The 17,834-nt window shown below is 50.3% G+C and overlaps 8 protein-coding genes across 8 annotated transcripts; 5 read left to right on the top strand and 3 right to left on the bottom strand.

Annotated features, from left to right (window-relative positions):
- Positions 1 to 1,252: 1,252 nt before the first annotated feature.
- Positions 1,253 to 1,933, top strand: Asppvi_010357 (ankyrin repeat domain-containing protein; the record flags this gene model as incomplete). Its single annotated transcript, XM_043306203.1, has 1 exon — positions 1,253 to 1,933. The coding sequence occupies one exon, from the start codon at positions 1,253 to 1,255 to the stop codon at positions 1,931 to 1,933; it is 681 nt and encodes a 226-aa protein (XP_043162138.1).
- A 1,259-nt stretch (positions 1,934 to 3,192) lies between these two features.
- Asppvi_010356 (uncharacterized protein) lies at positions 3,193 to 5,990 on the top strand (the record flags this gene model as incomplete). The annotated part of the gene is made up of 2 exons (XM_043306202.1): positions 3,193 to 3,789; positions 3,837 to 5,990. The coding sequence occupies 2 exons, from the start codon at positions 3,193 to 3,195 to the stop codon at positions 5,988 to 5,990; spliced, it is 2,751 nt and encodes a 916-aa protein (XP_043162137.1).
- A 1,091-nt stretch (positions 5,991 to 7,081) lies between these two features.
- Asppvi_010355 (uncharacterized protein) lies at positions 7,082 to 8,226 on the top strand (the record flags this gene model as incomplete). The annotated part of the gene is made up of 2 exons (XM_043306201.1): positions 7,082 to 7,497; positions 7,746 to 8,226. 2 exons carry the CDS (start codon positions 7,082 to 7,084, stop codon positions 8,224 to 8,226), a joined length of 897 nt encoding a protein of 298 aa, XP_043162136.1.
- Positions 8,227 to 8,333: 107 nt separating this feature from the next.
- On the top strand, positions 8,334 to 10,062 carry Asppvi_010354 (uncharacterized protein; the record flags this gene model as incomplete). Its single annotated transcript, XM_043306200.1, has 2 exons — positions 8,334 to 8,541; positions 8,564 to 10,062. The coding sequence occupies 2 exons, from the start codon at positions 8,334 to 8,336 to the stop codon at positions 10,060 to 10,062; spliced, it is 1,707 nt and encodes a 568-aa protein (XP_043162135.1).
- A 296-nt stretch (positions 10,063 to 10,358) lies between these two features.
- Positions 10,359 to 10,712, bottom strand: Asppvi_010353 (uncharacterized protein; the record flags this gene model as incomplete). Its single annotated transcript, XM_043306199.1, has 3 exons — positions 10,359 to 10,391; positions 10,446 to 10,561; positions 10,619 to 10,712. 3 exons carry the CDS (start codon positions 10,710 to 10,712, stop codon positions 10,359 to 10,361), a joined length of 243 nt encoding a protein of 80 aa, XP_043162134.1.
- An 899-nt stretch (positions 10,713 to 11,611) lies between these two features.
- AfusinC (Defensin domain protein) lies at positions 11,612 to 12,049 on the bottom strand (the record flags this gene model as incomplete). The annotated part of the gene is made up of 1 exon (XM_043306198.1): positions 11,612 to 12,049. The coding sequence occupies one exon, from the start codon at positions 12,047 to 12,049 to the stop codon at positions 11,612 to 11,614; it is 438 nt and encodes a 145-aa protein (XP_043162133.1).
- Positions 12,050 to 13,166: 1,117 nt separating this feature from the next.
- Asppvi_010351 (putative MFS alpha-glucoside transporter) lies at positions 13,167 to 14,792 on the bottom strand (the record flags this gene model as incomplete). The annotated part of the gene is made up of 1 exon (XM_043306197.1): positions 13,167 to 14,792. One exon carries the CDS (start codon positions 14,790 to 14,792, stop codon positions 13,167 to 13,169), a length of 1,626 nt encoding a protein of 541 aa, XP_043162132.1.
- A 412-nt stretch (positions 14,793 to 15,204) lies between these two features.
- Positions 15,205 to 17,814, top strand: Asppvi_010350 (polysaccharide lyase family 26 protein; the record flags this gene model as incomplete). The annotated part of the gene is made up of 1 exon (XM_043306196.1): positions 15,205 to 17,814. One exon carries the CDS (start codon positions 15,205 to 15,207, stop codon positions 17,812 to 17,814), a length of 2,610 nt encoding a protein of 869 aa, XP_043162131.1.
- Between the last annotated feature and the right edge of the window lie 20 nt (positions 17,815 to 17,834).

Genomic DNA, 17,834 nt, shown 5'->3' with positions numbered 1-17,834 from the left:
CTTGTCTTGCCTTGCACATATTTGATTGGTTGTCTATACGTAACAATGCACTCTATTTCAGGGATAAGGCTCGTGCCATCCGTGTGGTATGCTGCGGATGGGGGCGTATTATGTCGTTTCTGGTAAACCCTAGTGGTAGGATATGAGAGCTGGACTGGCACATTCCCTCAGTAGTAGCCGATGCGCTTTGGATCATGTGCGTCCATCATCCGACGGCTGACGGCGGTACTGGGGCCAAGTAATCGAGGCTTGATTGCTAGGCTCGATGCAGCAAATGTGAAGTGGCTGTCTTACTAAATCTGTTTCTCTGTATGAGAAGACTAAGTGTTATAAAGTAGAGTCAGTATATTATATGTCTCTTTGGTCTTTGAGACATAGAATATTATATCTCTGTTACTGCATTATCGTCTCTACTAGCTAGAAATAGCTGTCTGGACACCACTTTAACTCAGTGTATAAGTATATATATGACTAAGAATATAGGTAGACTGCCGGCGGGCTCGCTAAGGTCTGGTGATTTACCAGGAGGACATCGGGAAACGGGCCATAAGTATAACTTAACCAGTTACTTATAAAGCTTAGTCTTAGCCTATTTCCGAGCCGTAGAAGATCTGGAACCCTTCGATAGCTTATAAAGTGGAGCTTACAGACTATTGCAATACGCCCCAGAAAGTCTACTTCTGGTTGGTTGACATACGTATATACATAGTACTCGACTACTGCCAGACATCATGCCATTAGACGTGCAGCAACACAACGCCGATCGAGAGTCTTTGATCAGGGACTATAACTGAGGCAGTACCACTAGGCAGTCTACAGTCATTGGCCAACTTCAGTCAGGATCACATTGGCCTTGCAAATAAGGGATTAGCGGCTGCTGCGTTGGCCTTGTCAGTAGTATCCCCGCCCAGAAAGCTTGATCGGGTTTGATTGGAGCCATGTAGAACTTTATGCCTCAGCAATTACTATCTGAGTTGATATTGGCTGTCCCAGTCGGGGATGACGTACAAGGATCTCTCCTACAGTGCTTGCTAGTCCAAGTCCAATAGACAGTCCTATTAGCTGCGGCACTAATTTACTGTCGCTGTTAGGAGGGGTAACTCATGATTCCCGTGATTACTGAGACACTATAAAGCAGGAAAAGTTCATACGATGAACACTTGTACATAGGTCTTTTCTCTATTTAAACCAGGCCCTTGGGAAACAGCCTATTATCAACCAAGTTAGCTTTTCTTGCTTATTTTTAGCAAAAATGAGGTCGATACAGGAAGAAGCGCTACAGCGAGAAGCAAATGATGCCGCTCGTAGTGGCAATGCATCCGAACTCCGTGACTGTCTGACCCGTGGCGCGACTGTTTGGGAAGATGCTGTGGTCTTGCTAGCGCTGGAGAGTGGTGATATCCCGACATTCCAGACTCTGCTTGATTTCGGCGTGAGCATCAATGAAGACATGCATTATATGGGCACCCCCTTAATCTCGGCCTTGCGACATCATCATCACGCACTCTTGGAATTCCTCTTTTCAAAGGGTGTTGATCCCAACAAAGGCAACTGGGGGCACTGGCTACCTCCCCTGTCAGTGGCTGTGCGGTTCACAAAGGATATCAAATGGGTGCAGCGTCTGTTGGATGCTGGTGCTAAGATTGAAGGAACTGGCGCCCTGCATATTGCTGCATTTCGAGGTGACCTGGCAAGAATGAAGCTCCTTTTGGATCATGGGGCGGATGTCAATGAGATTACATACTTTCGGGTTATTGCATTTCTCGACTATAAGAGAAAAGGAACACCTGTCCATTGGGCAGTTGCAGGCGGCCATCTTGGGGCGGTGCGACTTCTATGTCGGTACGACCCTGACCTCTATATCCAGGATGAAGATGGCGTTACAGTCATGGACCGATTGGATTCTTTCTTTGCTGAACTGGCCGCTGCCTGAGAGAACCGTGCTAGCTGCTGGGAAATACATGTGTTTGGTACAAGTTTGGTGGAGAGACCGGATGTGCTAGCGATGAAGGTTGCCTTGAGAACTATATCTACCCTACACGGTGCCCTTCCTGGCTCATTTGTGTTACCATTTGAGTATACTATCATCTACTCCTAACTTGCTTCTCATCCAAAAGCTCATTCTTATATCCTTAACTCTATGATGGCGCAAAGCAATCGGCAAATGGTCTACAGCTTTCTGCTATATTTTATCTTCACCCTTTGGATAATATCAAATACCAGTCTAGACCGCTGTCTCCTGTTGTTGCCAGGAAACCCATGCAGTCGAAGTGATACACCATAATGCAAAATTTGCATGGATGCTGCAAAATGTGCATGGCTGGCAAAGGTAGCAGTGGAAGAGAGTTCACGCTGATAAGCTCTTATAGGAGCGGACAGGGAAATCACTACGGTATTCCCTGGATATCAACGGACTGGCGGGGCAATGGCCCAGTCCATCATGTGCCGTCGTTGCTGCAGGATTTGACTGATTTTAGGAGGGAAAGTACGCCTGCGGCGTCTCGTGCAATTCGATCTGAAATTAGGAAATCATCAGGGGTTCTGCCGCCGAGACACTTCTAGGCAACATTCATACTACTCTGTATGAAACACGTGCATGGAAAGGTTTGGAATCATAATTCGTCTGCAGGTTTGTGGTGATCATCCGGAACGGGCCGTATCCACAGTTGCCATGATGCCCGCCTTGCTGACACCGTTGTTGGATAGTTTTCTAACGCCGACTCAGCATGATTCGCTCGTTACCCGTTGTGTCGAATAACGCAATGGACTTGTCGGAGCCATCGTCCTACTGCTCAGACTGGCAGCATCCTCCGGTGTGTTCAGCAGAGGTTTCAAGTGAGAAGACTTCTTGAAATGAGAAACATCTCGCCCACCTCATCATAACTCCCCATCGAGGAACGGAGAGGTCCGTAGGAAGCCTGTCTCAACTACCCACGCAAAATTCATGGGTTGCAGATTTACTGTTTCTCGCGATGTGGGATACTTCCGCTGGCTCTCCTACTGGCTAACTAAACGCCGCTGGCTAGCTCTTTCATTGGTCATCTGATGTTGGGAACTTGGGCGTCTATAAAGGTCGCTCAGCCGCACGATTTCCTCCCAAAAGTCATGAATGTTGAGCTCACCTGATGACCGCGCCATCCCTCTCCCAAAAGGAAAAGAAAGAGGAGCAACTAAAAATAATTTAAATTAATAATGGGCCTCTTTTCCAAGATAAGAGAGGTGCGACAGAAGAAAAAGACCAGCGGATTGAAGGGAAGCGCCGGGCTTCCCTCTCCGACCGCAGGGCCACCAGCGTCTGGGCCTGCTAAAACTTCCTTAATCCCTACGTCCACTGTACAGCCTCCCCGGCAGGTCGAGTTGTCTGCTCCACTGCCTCCGAATGCCACTCCCGCCTCACCGGAACCCTCTACTCAGCCAACCGCTTCTGACGCGACCCCTCTCCCCCGGAGCGACTTCGAACCGTGGACTCGGGCTTACGAGATATTGCAGACCCGAGAGCCCGAGTTGATAGAAGACTACAAGAAGCACTTGGGCTCCCTGCAACGTGATGGTGCAACTGACGCAGACCTCTCAACTCCCCGGTCGGTTGAATCAATCGTGAAGCAGCTGTTAGACGATCGGGAGAAGAAGCAGTGGCGAGTATCATTACTGGTGAAGGAGGTAAAGATACGAGAGCAAGCCGAGAGGTTGGTGAAGTTCCTCCTCTGGTCTGACCCGGTAGTCAAGAACGCTCTCAGTGCTCAGCCATACGCTGCGTTGGCATGGTCCGGTGTTTCATTGGTTCTCCCCGTAGGTCAATGAATGTCCGACTACCAGGCTAATACTGACTTTACCAGCTACTCATGAGCGGCGTTACAAAAAATGAGGCTATGTTGAGAGGTTTCAATCTGATTGGCGATGTCCAAGTCTACTGGGATATCTGCGAAAAGACGTATCTCAGGTCCTCACATCAACAAAATTACCAAGACCTCATAGAACCCTTAGCCAAGGTCTATTCGCACATCATTGAATATCAGGCGCTCGTCATATGCCATCTCTCTAGAGCTCAACTCTCCCGTGCATGGCAGAACGTGGCTGGTTGGAATGATTGGGATGGAAAAGCAGCAAAGATTGATGAATTGAGCAAACAATGCAGTAGCTACATTTCTCCTCTCGAAGCAAAGGAACTCCGCCAGAATAGGGACAGTCAACTGCGACAGATGCAGGAGTCGCGGACCATCCTTGATGAAATTCGGATGGTTCTGGAAGCGGATAGTAAACTGACGCGGAGGAACTATGAAGACCAGAAGGAGCGAGATCTTCTTCAAGATCTCGCAGCGGACTATGAAGGCTACAAAGACTTCAACCCAACGAGGGTCCAGGGCACATGCGAGTGGTTCTTCAAGGACGACAGATTCCGCAAATGGCGGGACAGCAACACTTCTGGTCTCCTCTGGGTCTCTGCTGACCCTGGTTGTGGAAAGTCGGTCTTGTCGCGGGCTCTGATCGACGAGCGGCGACTGTCTACGAATGTCACAACATCGACTGTCTGTTATTTCTTTTTTAAGGACGGAGATGAACGCCGAATGTACGCTACTAATGCTTTGTGTGCAATACTCCACCAGCTTTTCACGCATGATCCCGCTAGTGGCCTGATAGGACATGCACTTCCTAGCCATAGGAACTATGGCAAAGGTTTAGCCCAAAACTTTTCCGAGCTGTGGCGAATCCTCATGGACTGCGCCGACTCACCAGATACTGGAGAAATTGTTTGCGTCCTTGATGCCTTGGACGAATGCAGTGAGCATAGCAGGCGGCAATTAATTAAAAAGCTGAAGGAGTTCTATTGCCAGCCCTCACGTCCAGCCAATCCACTCTCAAAGCTCAAGTTCCTGATCACCAGTCGCCCATATGACGACCTGGAGAGATCTTTCAAAGGATTCTCTGACACCACCGCGTATCTGCGTTTTGACGGCGATGAAAAGTCTGCGCAAATCAGCAAAGAGATCAATCTAGTCATTGATGCCAAGGTGGATGAAATTGCTCGTGATTTCGAGGAGGGTGACCGTCGAAAGATTTCTGAACAACTAAAGAGCATGGAAAACCGTACATACCTCTGGTTAAAACTCACATTCGACATCATTGAGCAGAGTCCGACTGAATATGGCAGGCGATGTGATGTGGAAACACTCCTCTCTGATCTGCCGTCCGAGGTATCTCAAGCATACGAAAAGATCCTGGGCCGAAGCAAAAACAAGATTAAAACAGAGACTCTCCTTCAGATCGTTCTGGCTGCGGCACGGCCTCTGACACTTGATGAAGCTAACGCAGCCTTAACGCAAGCTTTGCAGAAGCTACGGTTTATTTCTTATACTGAGCTGGAGTCAAGTCTATGGTCCCCAAAGGTCTTCAAGAGCATTGTGAAAAATCTATGCGGTCTCTTCATCAGCGTCTATGACTCGAAGTTTTCCTTTATCCACCAGACAGCGAGGGAGTTCCTCATCCATCCTGAACGAAAAGGCAAATGGCAAGGGCGGCTGAATATGTCAAAGTCGCACGGTAAAATGTCACTGGTCTGCCTCGCATATTTGTCATATCTGGACGGGCAGAGCCCAGTCACGGAAATCAAGGAGCAATTTCCGCTGGCGCAGTATTCCGCGCGGTACTGGATGGATCACGCAAGGCATGCCGAGACTCAGAAGGACGTCCAAGAAAGCATCTTGAACTTCTTCCAGCAAAGGGAAGCGTATGATGTCTGGGGAGATCTTTTTGACCCGGATCGTCTTGGGGATGAAGAACCGCGGCGATGTGTCAAGATGGCCACTCCATTATACTACGCATCCTTAGCAGGTCTCCAACGTACGGTAGAACTACTGATAGAGAAAGGCGCCGATGTGAATGCGCAGGAGGGCCGTTATGGCTATGCTCTGCAGGCTGCTTCTCAGGGGGGCTATAAGGAGGTGGTGCAGCTACTGCTGGAGAAAGGTGCTGAGTATGGTAATGCTCTATAGGCTGCTTCTAGTCAAGGCCATAAGGAGGTTGTGCAGCTACTGCTAGAGAAGGGTGCTGACATGAGTGCGCTGGGCAGCCATTACTTAGAAAGACCAATCCTATGATCGGTATGGAAATCAGACTGCCCATTAGTCACTTATATTTTCTAGTCTATATCCAAAACGTAGGTTTAGGAGGAGTGATAAATTTATAGTTTTCATTTTATCAACTGGATTCTCGAGATTTCCGGCATTTTTAACTCCCAAAAACATGTTGGTCCCAACTAGTCACCAGGTAAGTGAGGTTCACTGGGGCACTGAGCACATCCCCTAAGGCCTATCTCTTGCTGCGACTTTGTATCTCCGGCATTACACTCGGGATCTCTGTCACCTGACTGCCATGAAATTCCTGCTGTAGGACCACTGTGAATCACGTCTCCGTGGAGTAACTAACAGATTGGACTAGTGGCCTTATACTCACATTTATTGAGCGCGAGGAACTACTAAGAGTTGGATGTGAGAGCATGATGATCTATAGCAGCTTCGTCGAGTTTACAGTATATATGACATTTTCTGGGTTGTACGCTTGCTTTGGTAGAGATGCTAAGAGCAGGACAGGTCAATCTCGAGTATTTTTTAGCTAGTATATATGTGACGCCCAACGGCGCTCGGAGAAAAGGTACGGGGAAAGGCACAATGGCATCTCAATTCCTTGACTCTGCAGCGGAGAAGGGTCAGTCCAGTATTGCGAATCATGAAGCACTTTGGAGACCCGGGAGAAGCAGGGGATCATCATAACAAGAAAGGGACGAACATATAACCTTAATAGTAAAAAGGTTCTAAGTGCCAGCCATCATATCTTAGGATCTTGAACCAATCAAGTTGTAGAGTCTCAGGTATTGGGAGGAGCAAGGCTGAGGCTATGCTCCTAGTCATCCCTCACAGCCACTTAATACCACTCTTTTTGACTCCATCTCTTTCTTCATGTCTTCATCTGTCTATCTAAACAAAGCCTAATAATCACCAAATATGAATAATATACTTTGAATTCATTTGGACTGCAAAACAACTCATGGTTGACGTTTGGTAGCAAGGTCCCCTCCTGAGCCGCCATGTCGGATCCGCTGTCGGTGGTAGGAAGCGCTGCTGGAATCATCTCTCTCGGTATCCAGGTCATCGACAACATCATCATTTACTGCGACTCATGGAAGAGCTACGACAAGGATATCAGAGATCTTGCCCACAAAGCCAGTGGCCTATCAAAAACCTTGAAACACCTCGAGGATGTCCTTCAAGGTCGGCAGAATTTTGACTCGTTGTCTCAGAAGCAGATTGAAGACTTGATGACTGCGAGTAAAGTCACGATTGAGAAACTCAAAGAGATGACAGGCAAAATACCTTTTCCATCTGGTGGTTCGAAATCGGCCTTCGCGAAACGTGCACTCTATCCACTGCGGAAGCACACGTTGGTCGATGCTGCGAGGATGCTGGATAGCTTGCAGGCCAACATCAATACAGCACTGAGTGTGTGAGTCGCAGTATCACTTCCATTCTGATAGTATTAGTCTAATGGAATATGAAGGCTGCTATTACACCAAGGATCGGTGGCACAAAACGCTTTGACGCAAGACCTTCATATACGACATTCCATTCTTCAACATAAGCTTGCGGAGCAAAATGCTCGGCTCGAGAGAATGGTAGTCCCTTTACCTTTCGTGCTGTACTGAGCTAATATCAGGTGCAGGAATCTATGATCAGGCATTTGGTTGATAACAGACTTCAAGTGGCGCCAAGTCTGCTACGAGCGGTGCAAGATGAGAATTGCTATGCAGAGGCAGCGCTAAAAGGAGACCGCACAATGTGTCAGTCGACCTTTGCCCAGAATGTCCAAAGGTCTCCCGCAACAGCTGCGAACCATTCACCTGTTTGCGTCTGCCAAAATCTCAGGAACCAGTCCCAAGTCCTTAAAAAGAAGTTGCAGCTATGTAGCAGATTTTTGAGTTTCTCAATAACACTGACATTGTCAATAACCAAGGGAGCTGGTGGCTGTTCAATCAGTCCTACGCTGACCTACCAAGGAATCACCCCATATGGATTCAAGGAACTGATGTATGCCTACTTTCGCGACACAAGAAAAGGCGAAGGAACATACTCCGAGTGTTGCCACTACCTCATTCAGAACAAACTTGTTCGGCCGTCGGACATCGAAGCAGATGGGAGCACGATGTTGGATGTGAGGTTCTCCCACGGTACATAGACGGAGATTCTTGCTGATAATAAAGGATGAAGACTACTTTTCTTCAGATACTTACTGACTTGACCCTTACCGGCTGGAATTCGAAACTCGACGCTTTTCAAGAACCCATGAGATACTTGATTGGTGCGGGAGTGCCTGTAAGCATGGGAAGATATGGTACCTTCCTCGACTTCTTCGTAGGAAAAGCGGGAACGACTCAATCCTCTTACGGTCTGATATCAGAGCTCATTGATGCCGGAGGCTATATCACGGACAACGCTGTGACCCCTATCAATCAAGGCGCTATCCGTTTTATAATATCCCACCACCCTGAGGGTAAGCATCGTCACCTTCCAAGTACGTCAGGCCCTCGCTGATGTCAAAGCTGTCTTTCTTTCTCCTCTGGCGCGTCTCCTTATTCAGGGAGACGAAGACGGACTTGCAAACCTGGTAGCGCGCAGGCAGCTGACTGGGACTCACCTCATTGGAAACTGGTCCGCACTGGAGCTCGCTATCGACTGGCCCGCAGGGGTAAAGATCCTTCTTGGGATAACAGATGTCATCCCTAGAGATGTGATCTATTCGGCCATTGGAGCCAACTGCCTCGGCTCGTTAAGTCTTTTACTCGAGGCAGGCGTACCTTTTCACGCGGACCATATTGCATATAGTGTTCGTTATGCGAGTGACAAAGTGACAGACCTCCTGGTTGACGAGTTGATCGTTAGACGAAAGCGACTACGTGACTTTGCGATGAGTACTCTTCCCGAACATGTATGCCGTGATCTGGGATTGACAAACCACTCTCTACCCGATCTGAATGCGTTCAAAGTCTACGAAACACTTCAAAGAAAAGGCATAATTAGAGAAAGAAGACTGGATCCGTGGAGGGCCCGACCTTATATTCGAGGACCCGACTCTCAGCCAAAACTCGAGGATCATTATGACTCCGTCTTCCATCAAGTTGGGCTGTCCTGTCAGGTTATGCAAAAGCTGTATGATGCTGGCTTGACCGATATCGACACGCCTGACACGGATGGACGGACACCGTTGATGTGCACAACCGAAGCATTGTCGCTAGGTCCATTTCTGGATAGAGCCAGATGGCTGATTTCGAAAGGTGCGAATCCTAACCGGCTTCTGCCGGGCACAGCTACTCCCACAATGCACAAAATCGTCAGCACCAGCATGGTTCTGATTCAGGATCTCGCTTTTGTCGCTTCGAAAGGAGTGATACCCCAGTATGTGGATATCCAACTCGCATGCATAGATCGGGAAAATCGAGCATTTCTGATAAAGGCAATCACGGAGAACAAGCACGATGGCTGCAGGTGCGCTTGCTCAAAGGATGGATGCACGCCACTCTCAGTCACTTTACGAAACCTAGCGAGAACCTCCTTGGGGAACTCAGCGGAACTGGCACTTCACATTGCATTGAATCTGCTCCAGCTCGTACCCCCATCCTCTGATGTAGCCGAAACATTTATTCGACTGATGACCTTTGAGGATCTGGACCTCGCTCACACCTGCTGTGATTGGGATGATGAAGCCGAATCTGTCCAATTTCGTCAAGATCCAGATGTCATAGAAAAAGAGCAAGAAGAGGCGATTCATGCATTCGAAGAATTAGTTCAAGGATTCATGGACCAGTACAACAGGCTCGGTCTGCCTCTGGTGGAATTTCTGCGACAACATTGGTGCGTACGGATGCAGGATTATCTCCAAGGGCAGACTCCCTCCGACGAAGAGTTAGGCCAGATAAAAGAGCTCGGTGTCGAAATTCTCCCCGGTTTACCATTCACATCGAACTCGTGGTGCGTTTTGATGCAGCCGAAGATCACGGAGATTGTCAATACCTAGACTCCTCTAGTCGTACCGGAAGAGACCGAGAATTCCGTATGGCGTTTCTAACCGCCAGCAGGTCCCAGTTATGGAATGGCCTACATAAGCACCTCACAATACACTTCATCATAAGTCATAAGACGATGGCATTCGTAGCTAGCAATCCCATTGCCCCAGTCGTCACCATCTCATCACCATCACCATTCATAGCCAACCCCAGTATGCAAAGCATCTCAGCAAGGACACAGCCAATCCACCGCCAAAAACAAAGTATCCAGCTCGAAGACCGCATCGCTGACTGCCACATTGCATCGTTACATCTGGCGAGGAGGCTGGCAGTCGTCCATCTGCGAGAGCTATTAGCATCAAATTCGTCTCGAGTATCGCCGAGGGAGGCATACGTGGTAAGGAAGGCAGTAGCACCAGCCGTTTCTGCAACCGAAGTAGCGAGGACAGTCGCCGTTGGCATCGCATCGAGGATGTTTGGTGAGAGAGCCGTCGTTGTCGAGGTCGGTGTCTATGACTCGGTCAGCAGGTTTAAAGGCGTTGTGGGCTGAGGGTGGGAGTTAAGTACTGTCGCCACGAGCAGTGAGGTTTCCATCGACGGTGACGGGAGTAGCGAGGCCGAGGCCGAAGAGGGAGAAGAGGAGGATAGCGTTGAGCTTCATTTTGAGATGGTTGTTGTTGATTGTGGTTGTGGTGTGTTTTGTGTGAAGGTGTGAGGTTGAACGAAAGATGGAGGTTGGAGGATAGAAGGATGGTGAGTGACCAAGAAGAGAGAAGAGATCGATGGGGGAGAAGGGGGTTTATATAGACAGTGCAAGACAGTGATAGTGAATATACAAATGAGAGTAGAAGTGGCTGGAAACGGCATATTCCGTCTACAGATGTTGAAGTGTGAATGATCTTACGGCTTTGCCAAAGTATATCTGCTGGATGCCATTCACCTTTACAGTATAATAATCCTTGTTACCCCTTAAGGCAGCAAAGTATCACCATCTAAGTGGTATCTAATACTAGCTCCTCTGTATCTAACTCTAAACTTCTCAGTTCCACCCATTATACCATCAAGTCCAACATCCCAATCCCCCTCTACACTCTCTCCGCTCAGTTTGTTAGAACCTTATGAATCTGCGCAAGTCGTAGGTCTGTAAAGCCTGTGAGCCAAATCAATACAGTCCAGTGTACTCATCCTCTGGCACGGGACTGCCACTATCAGAGCATACGCGCACTCCCTGACCATCTGACTTTCTAGCCCACCCTTCCCCAATCCCAACGGCAGGATCGTTTGGATCCATTTCCGACGGCAGTGTTTTACGCAGGGGCGATTCTAGTAATAAGCGCATATAATCAGTTACTCTACTAGTCAATTATCAATTAATAGCACAGTGCTTTGTCCCCTAATTTTACGACATTTCCCAATCAGGCAATATAAGAAGTCCATTCAATGAAGTCCATTCAATGATTTAGCGAAAGTGAGACAAGAAACTCCAATATGATCAATCAAACCATAATGAAAAGCAGCATCCATCTCCTTCATCAACCAACACTTACCCAACGTAACTACCTAGTTGCAGGTGCAAACTTTCTTGTCGGAGCACTGTCCACCAGGCTTTCCGATGTAGCTGCAGTGATCCTCACAGCAGAGTCCTCCCCAAGGGTCGGGGAAGCTGCAGCAGATACTGCGCTTATCCAAGGTAACATCTCTGGTATCCACCTTCTTCACAACATCCTCGACACCCATGTTGTTCAGGACCTCACGCAGGGGCTCGTCTCCGTCGATCACCTCGTCGCTGCGCTTGTTGTTGGGGTAGCAGGCGCAGATGTCGTAGCCGGGGCAGCCGTCGCGGGGGAGGCAGCGGCCGCCGTGGGGGTTACCCTGGCGCACGCAGACGTTGTTGCAGGTGGAGTCGCCGCCGAGGAGACAGGAGATGGAGTTATGGCAGAGGGCGGAGGCCAGGGTGGCGCTCGCCAGGAGGGGAGTAATAATGTTGGTGAAACGCATTGTGTTCTTTGTGCTGTTAGTTTGGTAGGAGATTGGACTTGAAGATGCCCGTACCTTGATTGCTTTGGAGAGTGTAGACTTGATAGAGTAGACTTAATAGATTGGGTTGTTCCTTGTCATGAGAAGGCGAGAATGCCCTCGTCGAGGTGCTGCCTTTATACCTCTCTGCCAGCAATCATTACTCCATCCGGTATGTGTAGACTCTCGTATTTACCCTCATGAATTGCCTTGATTCAGTATCCAAGTCTGCTAGATTCCTTGCTGAATGCGTGATGCCTTGACAAAGAGTTTCATCGATGTGACGTTGGGTAGCGCAACCCTCGTATTCAGCCAAAAGCAGTATATCGAAGCCATTCACCTCCTTGCAGACTGCAGCTGAATGACTTTTTGACTCCAAGTATAGAAACATGAGTTTGGGGGCAACATGTCCGATTTTCTTCCCTTGGCCCATGACCGATCAGCAAACCAAGAAGGGATACGAGGTGCGAGACGACGATATTCATAGATTGCCCCATTCACGTGGTGGGATTTTGTCATATCATTGTAGGGTTCTCCACAGTATCTCCAGATCCGAGACGTTGATTCAAGGGGAAATACGAGGATGTGGCTTGATGAGGTGGCGATCATCCGTGAGGCGTAAAGCCTATTGTAACAATGGCCTGTTCGTTCATCGAATCATTCGCATAGCTGGATGCACAGAGAATTCTGCTGACTCGTGCATTTATTGTACCAATGCTTGGCGCTAGTTGGGGTCCAAAAATGGCTCATTCTCATTGATGCATTATCGCTCGTTGAGGATGCCTAAAGGAGTCAGCATGAGACGATAGATGTCATGTAGACACTGTCTTGACGATCGTCTCGTACTTGAGGAACAGGAAGGCTGCCGTCACCGTGATGTCCTGGTGAATTTGTTGTTGTGAGGCATTCTAAGGCACGAGACTGTTGCCTCCTCGGTGCACTGGGTGACTTGGCCCACAATCAGTTTGACAGTCGTCTCCAGCGTCGAAATTCTCTTTATCGTATCTTATAGATCAGCTTAGCGTACGGAGGGTAGGGTAGATTCCTGCAATCCTTGAAGAACATCTTTGTATTAAGTAATCCCTAACTAAAGACAAAACTACAAGACATCCTCTCTGACTTCCTCGCTCGCAAGATCAACCTTTGTCTGCGGAAACTTTCTCGCAGAAACCTTGTTCTTGAACAAGATATCCACCTCTGCAAATGTCCGGTTCTTCGTCTCCGGGACCCGGAAGTACGCCCAGACAAGACCGAGCCCCATGATCCCACCAAAGAAAAACCCGCACTTGGCTCCCCAGTCCCATGCCGCCTGCTGCATCATACGCGGCGCCAGCTGGCCGTATATCAAGACAGCGACGTTATAAACCGCTCGCGCGAGACCGACGCTCTTTGTCCGCAGAGCGTTCGACGGGATTTCGGTGACGATAGTGTAGATGATGGGACCAATAGTAATGAAAAAGACGAAGTACTCGATCAGCAAGATGGTACCGATCCCGTATCCGATCTTGGGATGCGCCTTGCGGCTGACTATCCCCAGGAAGCCGATAAGGATAGTTGTCGCCGCCATGAAGAAGGTTCCAGACAGGAGTAGCGTGCGGCGTCCCACGCGCGGGACCAGACACCACGCAACACAAACCCCTACGATGGCTAGTGCATACTCGCCGATACCAAAGTCGAAAGATGAGGAAGCAGGCAGGCCGGACTGTTCAAGAAAATAGACAATGTACGCCACCAGCGGGGCGCAGAGTTCCTGGATGAGGTAGGTGAAGACGGTGATTTCCGTGCGGCGGCGATCGACCCCCTTGAACATATCCCAGTAGGAGCTGGACGCGTTCATCTCATCCTCGATCTTGACCGTGTGCAGCATCATGGCTAGCGTGTCGGCTATTTCCTCTTCGCTTGCGTCCTTGGTACGCAGCCGGCGGAGTGACTTGGTAGCGTCCTCGGTGCGGCCCTTGCGGATCAGCCACCATGGCGATTCTGGGGCGAGGTAGATGCCGATGGCAAGGGGGATGGGTAGAGCCCACTGCAGCGCAAAGGGTATCCGGTACGCCCATTCGCCAGACATGCTCAGGAACCCACGCAGGACACAAGTCCCCGTAAGGTAACCGATACTCCAGGCCAGCGAGACCAGCATGGTCAGGTAGGGACGCAGCACGTTAGGGCATACCTCGGCTGCGTAGGTGGTGGTGATGGTCTGAAAGACACCCCAGGGCAGACCCAGGAGGACTTCGGCGCCGATGTACATGTAGATGTCGGTTGCAAAGAATTGCAAGAAAATAAAACACGCCATGAGGAAGAGCGAGCCCATCATCAGCCAGCGGTAGCCGAACCAATCGCACAGCAGACCATTAAGCAGGAGACCGACAATCTCTCCAGCATTGACTCCATTGCTAACGGCGGCTTGGAGGTTTGCTGGGACCTGGTAGGAGCCGTTTTTGGTGAGCACGCCGTATCTCCTCTGAAAGGCCGGGAAAGCCATAAAGCCGCTGACGAAGGAATGGTCGAAGCCTTCCATGATGAGCGCAGAGGAGAACCAGATGGACCAGAAGACCGCCTTGGGGTACTTGCGCAGACCCTCCATCAGGCCCATGGCGTGCTCATCGTCGGCGGCTTTTTGCGCGCCCTTGATAACGTCTTCGGCTACGACATAGTGTTCCTCGTCTTTCTCCCGGATCACCGTAACGGTGGTGGGATCTGTCACGTCTTCTTGGTGGGCAGCCATTTTGTACGCGCGAAAATGTCAATCAAGCATGATCTTTGTCCACGAAGCCAAGGGAGACCTATCTTTATAAGCCTCGCCAAGTAGAAGCTTGTGGCCCTTCTCGTGCCCATTCCTTGTGGCTTTCGCCCCTTCTCTGTGGTGGAAAATCCGGGGTAGTGGAGCCACTCGCTGATAGACTTTGCGGGGAAACGCCCTTCGGCACAGTAAACACCGAAAAGAATAAGCCACAAACCTAATATGGCATCATCCCATATGAACGAGAGGGACCGCGGAGACTTGTTCCTTTCCTCGGGAGGAGATAGGCCGATCGGGAAGACTACAAGTGAGTGGCGCACCTATTTGTCTCGCCCAGATGACCACCACATAGTAACGGAGTCAAAAGTATCCATCATCCACCGAAGGTTAATCAACAATGACTGGCAATCTGCGGTGGCTGACTGACTATGGCCATGATTCACTGGGGGCTGGGATCTCCTTTGGTATGCCATGGCCAAAAGGTCTGTATCAGCCTGGTCAGTCTTTTGTTATTGAGGAGAATGGTCGGGAATACGCTATAGATTCGAGAGAAATTGCCTACTGGGCAGACGGGTCGCTCAAATGGACGGCACACTCAGTCAGTGGGCAGGTTGGGTACAGCGAGGAGTACACAGTCAAAGGCTCCTCCAATTCTAAGGACAACGATGCTGGTGTTGTCATCGAGGAAGGCGATAGTATCACAGTCACTACGCGCCTTGGGCTGCAGGTCAAATTTGCACGCTCGGGAAATTCGTCCTTGTTCGAAAGCCTTTCGCTGCATGGCCGCTGTCTGTGTTCTGGCGCCACTCTTGTCGCGTCCATCAATGGCAAAGAGTATTCGGCCATTGTCAGCAAGGTTGGAGTGGAGAATGCTACGAAGTCCAGAGCAGTCATCAAAGTCTCTGGGACGATGGCCTCGCCTGACGCGGAGCACCTCCCATTCGATGTGCGTGTCTATGTATACTCCGACGCGTTACCTATCAAAATTCTGCACTCTTTCGTCCACGATCTGGACGCAGATGAACCTCTGACCTCACTGGGAATTCGTTTCTCAGTCCCTTTGGAGAATACGGAGCTTTATAACCGGCACGTTCGTTTCGCAGGTTCCAATGGAGGCATCCTCAAGGAAGAAGTCCAAGGACTGTCTGGATTACGACACGGCCCAACAGTCACCAACAGGATTGATCAAACAGCAGGACGAGCCGTCACTCTCAAGCAAGAAAAGTGGTCCAGAACTGATCTCCAACAAGGTCTCTCATACATTCCGTCATTTGACTCCTACACTCTCTCACAGCTGTCCTCCGACGGCTTCACCATCAAGAAACGAACAAAAAAGGGCTGCTCCTGGGTCAAGGTAACCGGCGGTGGTCGCGCAGACGGAACCGTGTATCTAGGCTCCGCCAGACACGGCGGCATGGCTGTTGGCATGTCCGACTTCTGGGAACGGTACCCGACTCAGCTTGACCTGAGCGAGCTCACTCAGCGCGAGGGTGCGATCACCGTGTGGGTGTATTCTCCCCTTGCAGAACCGCTCGATACTTCCCCATACCATGATGGACTCGGGCTGGACTCGTACGAGAAACAGCTGCATGCACTCGACGTCACATACGAAGACTACGAACCGGGCTTTGCCACTGCCAACGGTATCGGAAGGACGAACCAATTCTTCCTCAGGCCGTACACATCCACCCCTTCCAACCAGGAACTCGGCTCTTTCTCGGCTCTTGTGAGGAACCCTCCCCGTCTAGTCCCAACAGCCGAGTACATGCACTCCACTGGCGTCTTCCACGGGTGCTGGTCACCCGCCCACAAACAGCCCGCGCCACCGCAAGAAACGGCCATCGAGCACAACCTCGAACTTCTATTCAACCACTACCAGAAGCAGATAGAGCAGCACCGCTGGTACGGCTTCTGGGACCACGGCGATGTGCAGCACACGTACGACCCCTACCGGCACGCCTGGCGCTACGACGTAGGCGGCTTCGCATGGGACAACTCGGAGCTCTCGACCGATCTCTGGCTATGGCTGTACTTCCTCCATACCGGGCGCGCGGATGTCTTCAAGATGGCCGAGGCAATGACCCGACACACCAGCGAGGTGGACGTCTACCATGCAGGCCAGTTCAAAGGTTTCGGCACGCGACATGGCGTCCAGCATTTCAGCGATAGTTCGAAGCAGCTACGGATCTCGAACGTGCTCTATAGACGGGTATACTATTACCTGACTGGCGATGAGCGCACAGGCGATCTGATCTCCGAGCTGCGGGATTGTCAATTCACCCTGCTGACTCTGGACTCGCACCGTAAGGTGCAAGCGCACGCCGATGTCCCTGAGGGCTTCGCCATGACGAACATCGGTCTTGACTGTGGCGCACTCGCGGCATCATGGTTGACTGCCTGGGAACGACGGACTGAAGGCTGGAAGCATTGCCGCGATCTCTTGATCAAGTTGCTAGACGGCATCGCTGGCCTCAAACACGGCATCGGCAATAATGCCATCCTACTGAACCCAACCACGGGAGAGATCCGAGAATGCCCCCCGCCAACGCCCGAGTACGCCATCTCCCACCTCTCCATGCTCTTCGGGTTCCCCGAGACAGTTGCGGAGCTTCTTGACTACGCGCGTGATGCGCACCCCGCCACAGTAGACAGGTTTATGGCCGTATGGCTCTCCTATTGCAAAGCGTATAATGGGGACGCTGAAGTCCAGCGTAGAGAATTCGGGTTCGAGTTCCCGGATCATGCAACTTGGCGACAGAGTCATTCTACGCTTACGGCGTTTGCGGCTGTTCAGCTGAAGAGCGAGGAGCTGGCTCGCGCGGCTTGGGACCAGTTCTTCCATACAGACGGGTATACGGAGGATCATGACTGGAAGGTTGTTGAGATTGCGCCGCCGGAGTACTTTACGCATGGAGAGGAGGCTGCTTGGATTACGACGAATGAGGCAGCGAGGTACGGCGTGTCTGCTATTTTCAATCTGGCGAATATCAGGGAGTATTTGTCGTAACCCGCTTTCTTAGATGACCT

The sequence above is a fragment of the Aspergillus pseudoviridinutans genome, assembly GCF_018340605.1.
Source record: "Aspergillus pseudoviridinutans IFM 55266 DNA, scaffold_8, whole genome shotgun sequence".
Lineage (NCBI taxonomy): Eukaryota > Fungi > Ascomycota > Eurotiomycetes > Eurotiales > Aspergillaceae > Aspergillus > Aspergillus pseudoviridinutans.
Note: the sequence above shows the minus strand (reverse complement) of the source record. Positions and strands in the feature narration are given on the sequence as shown.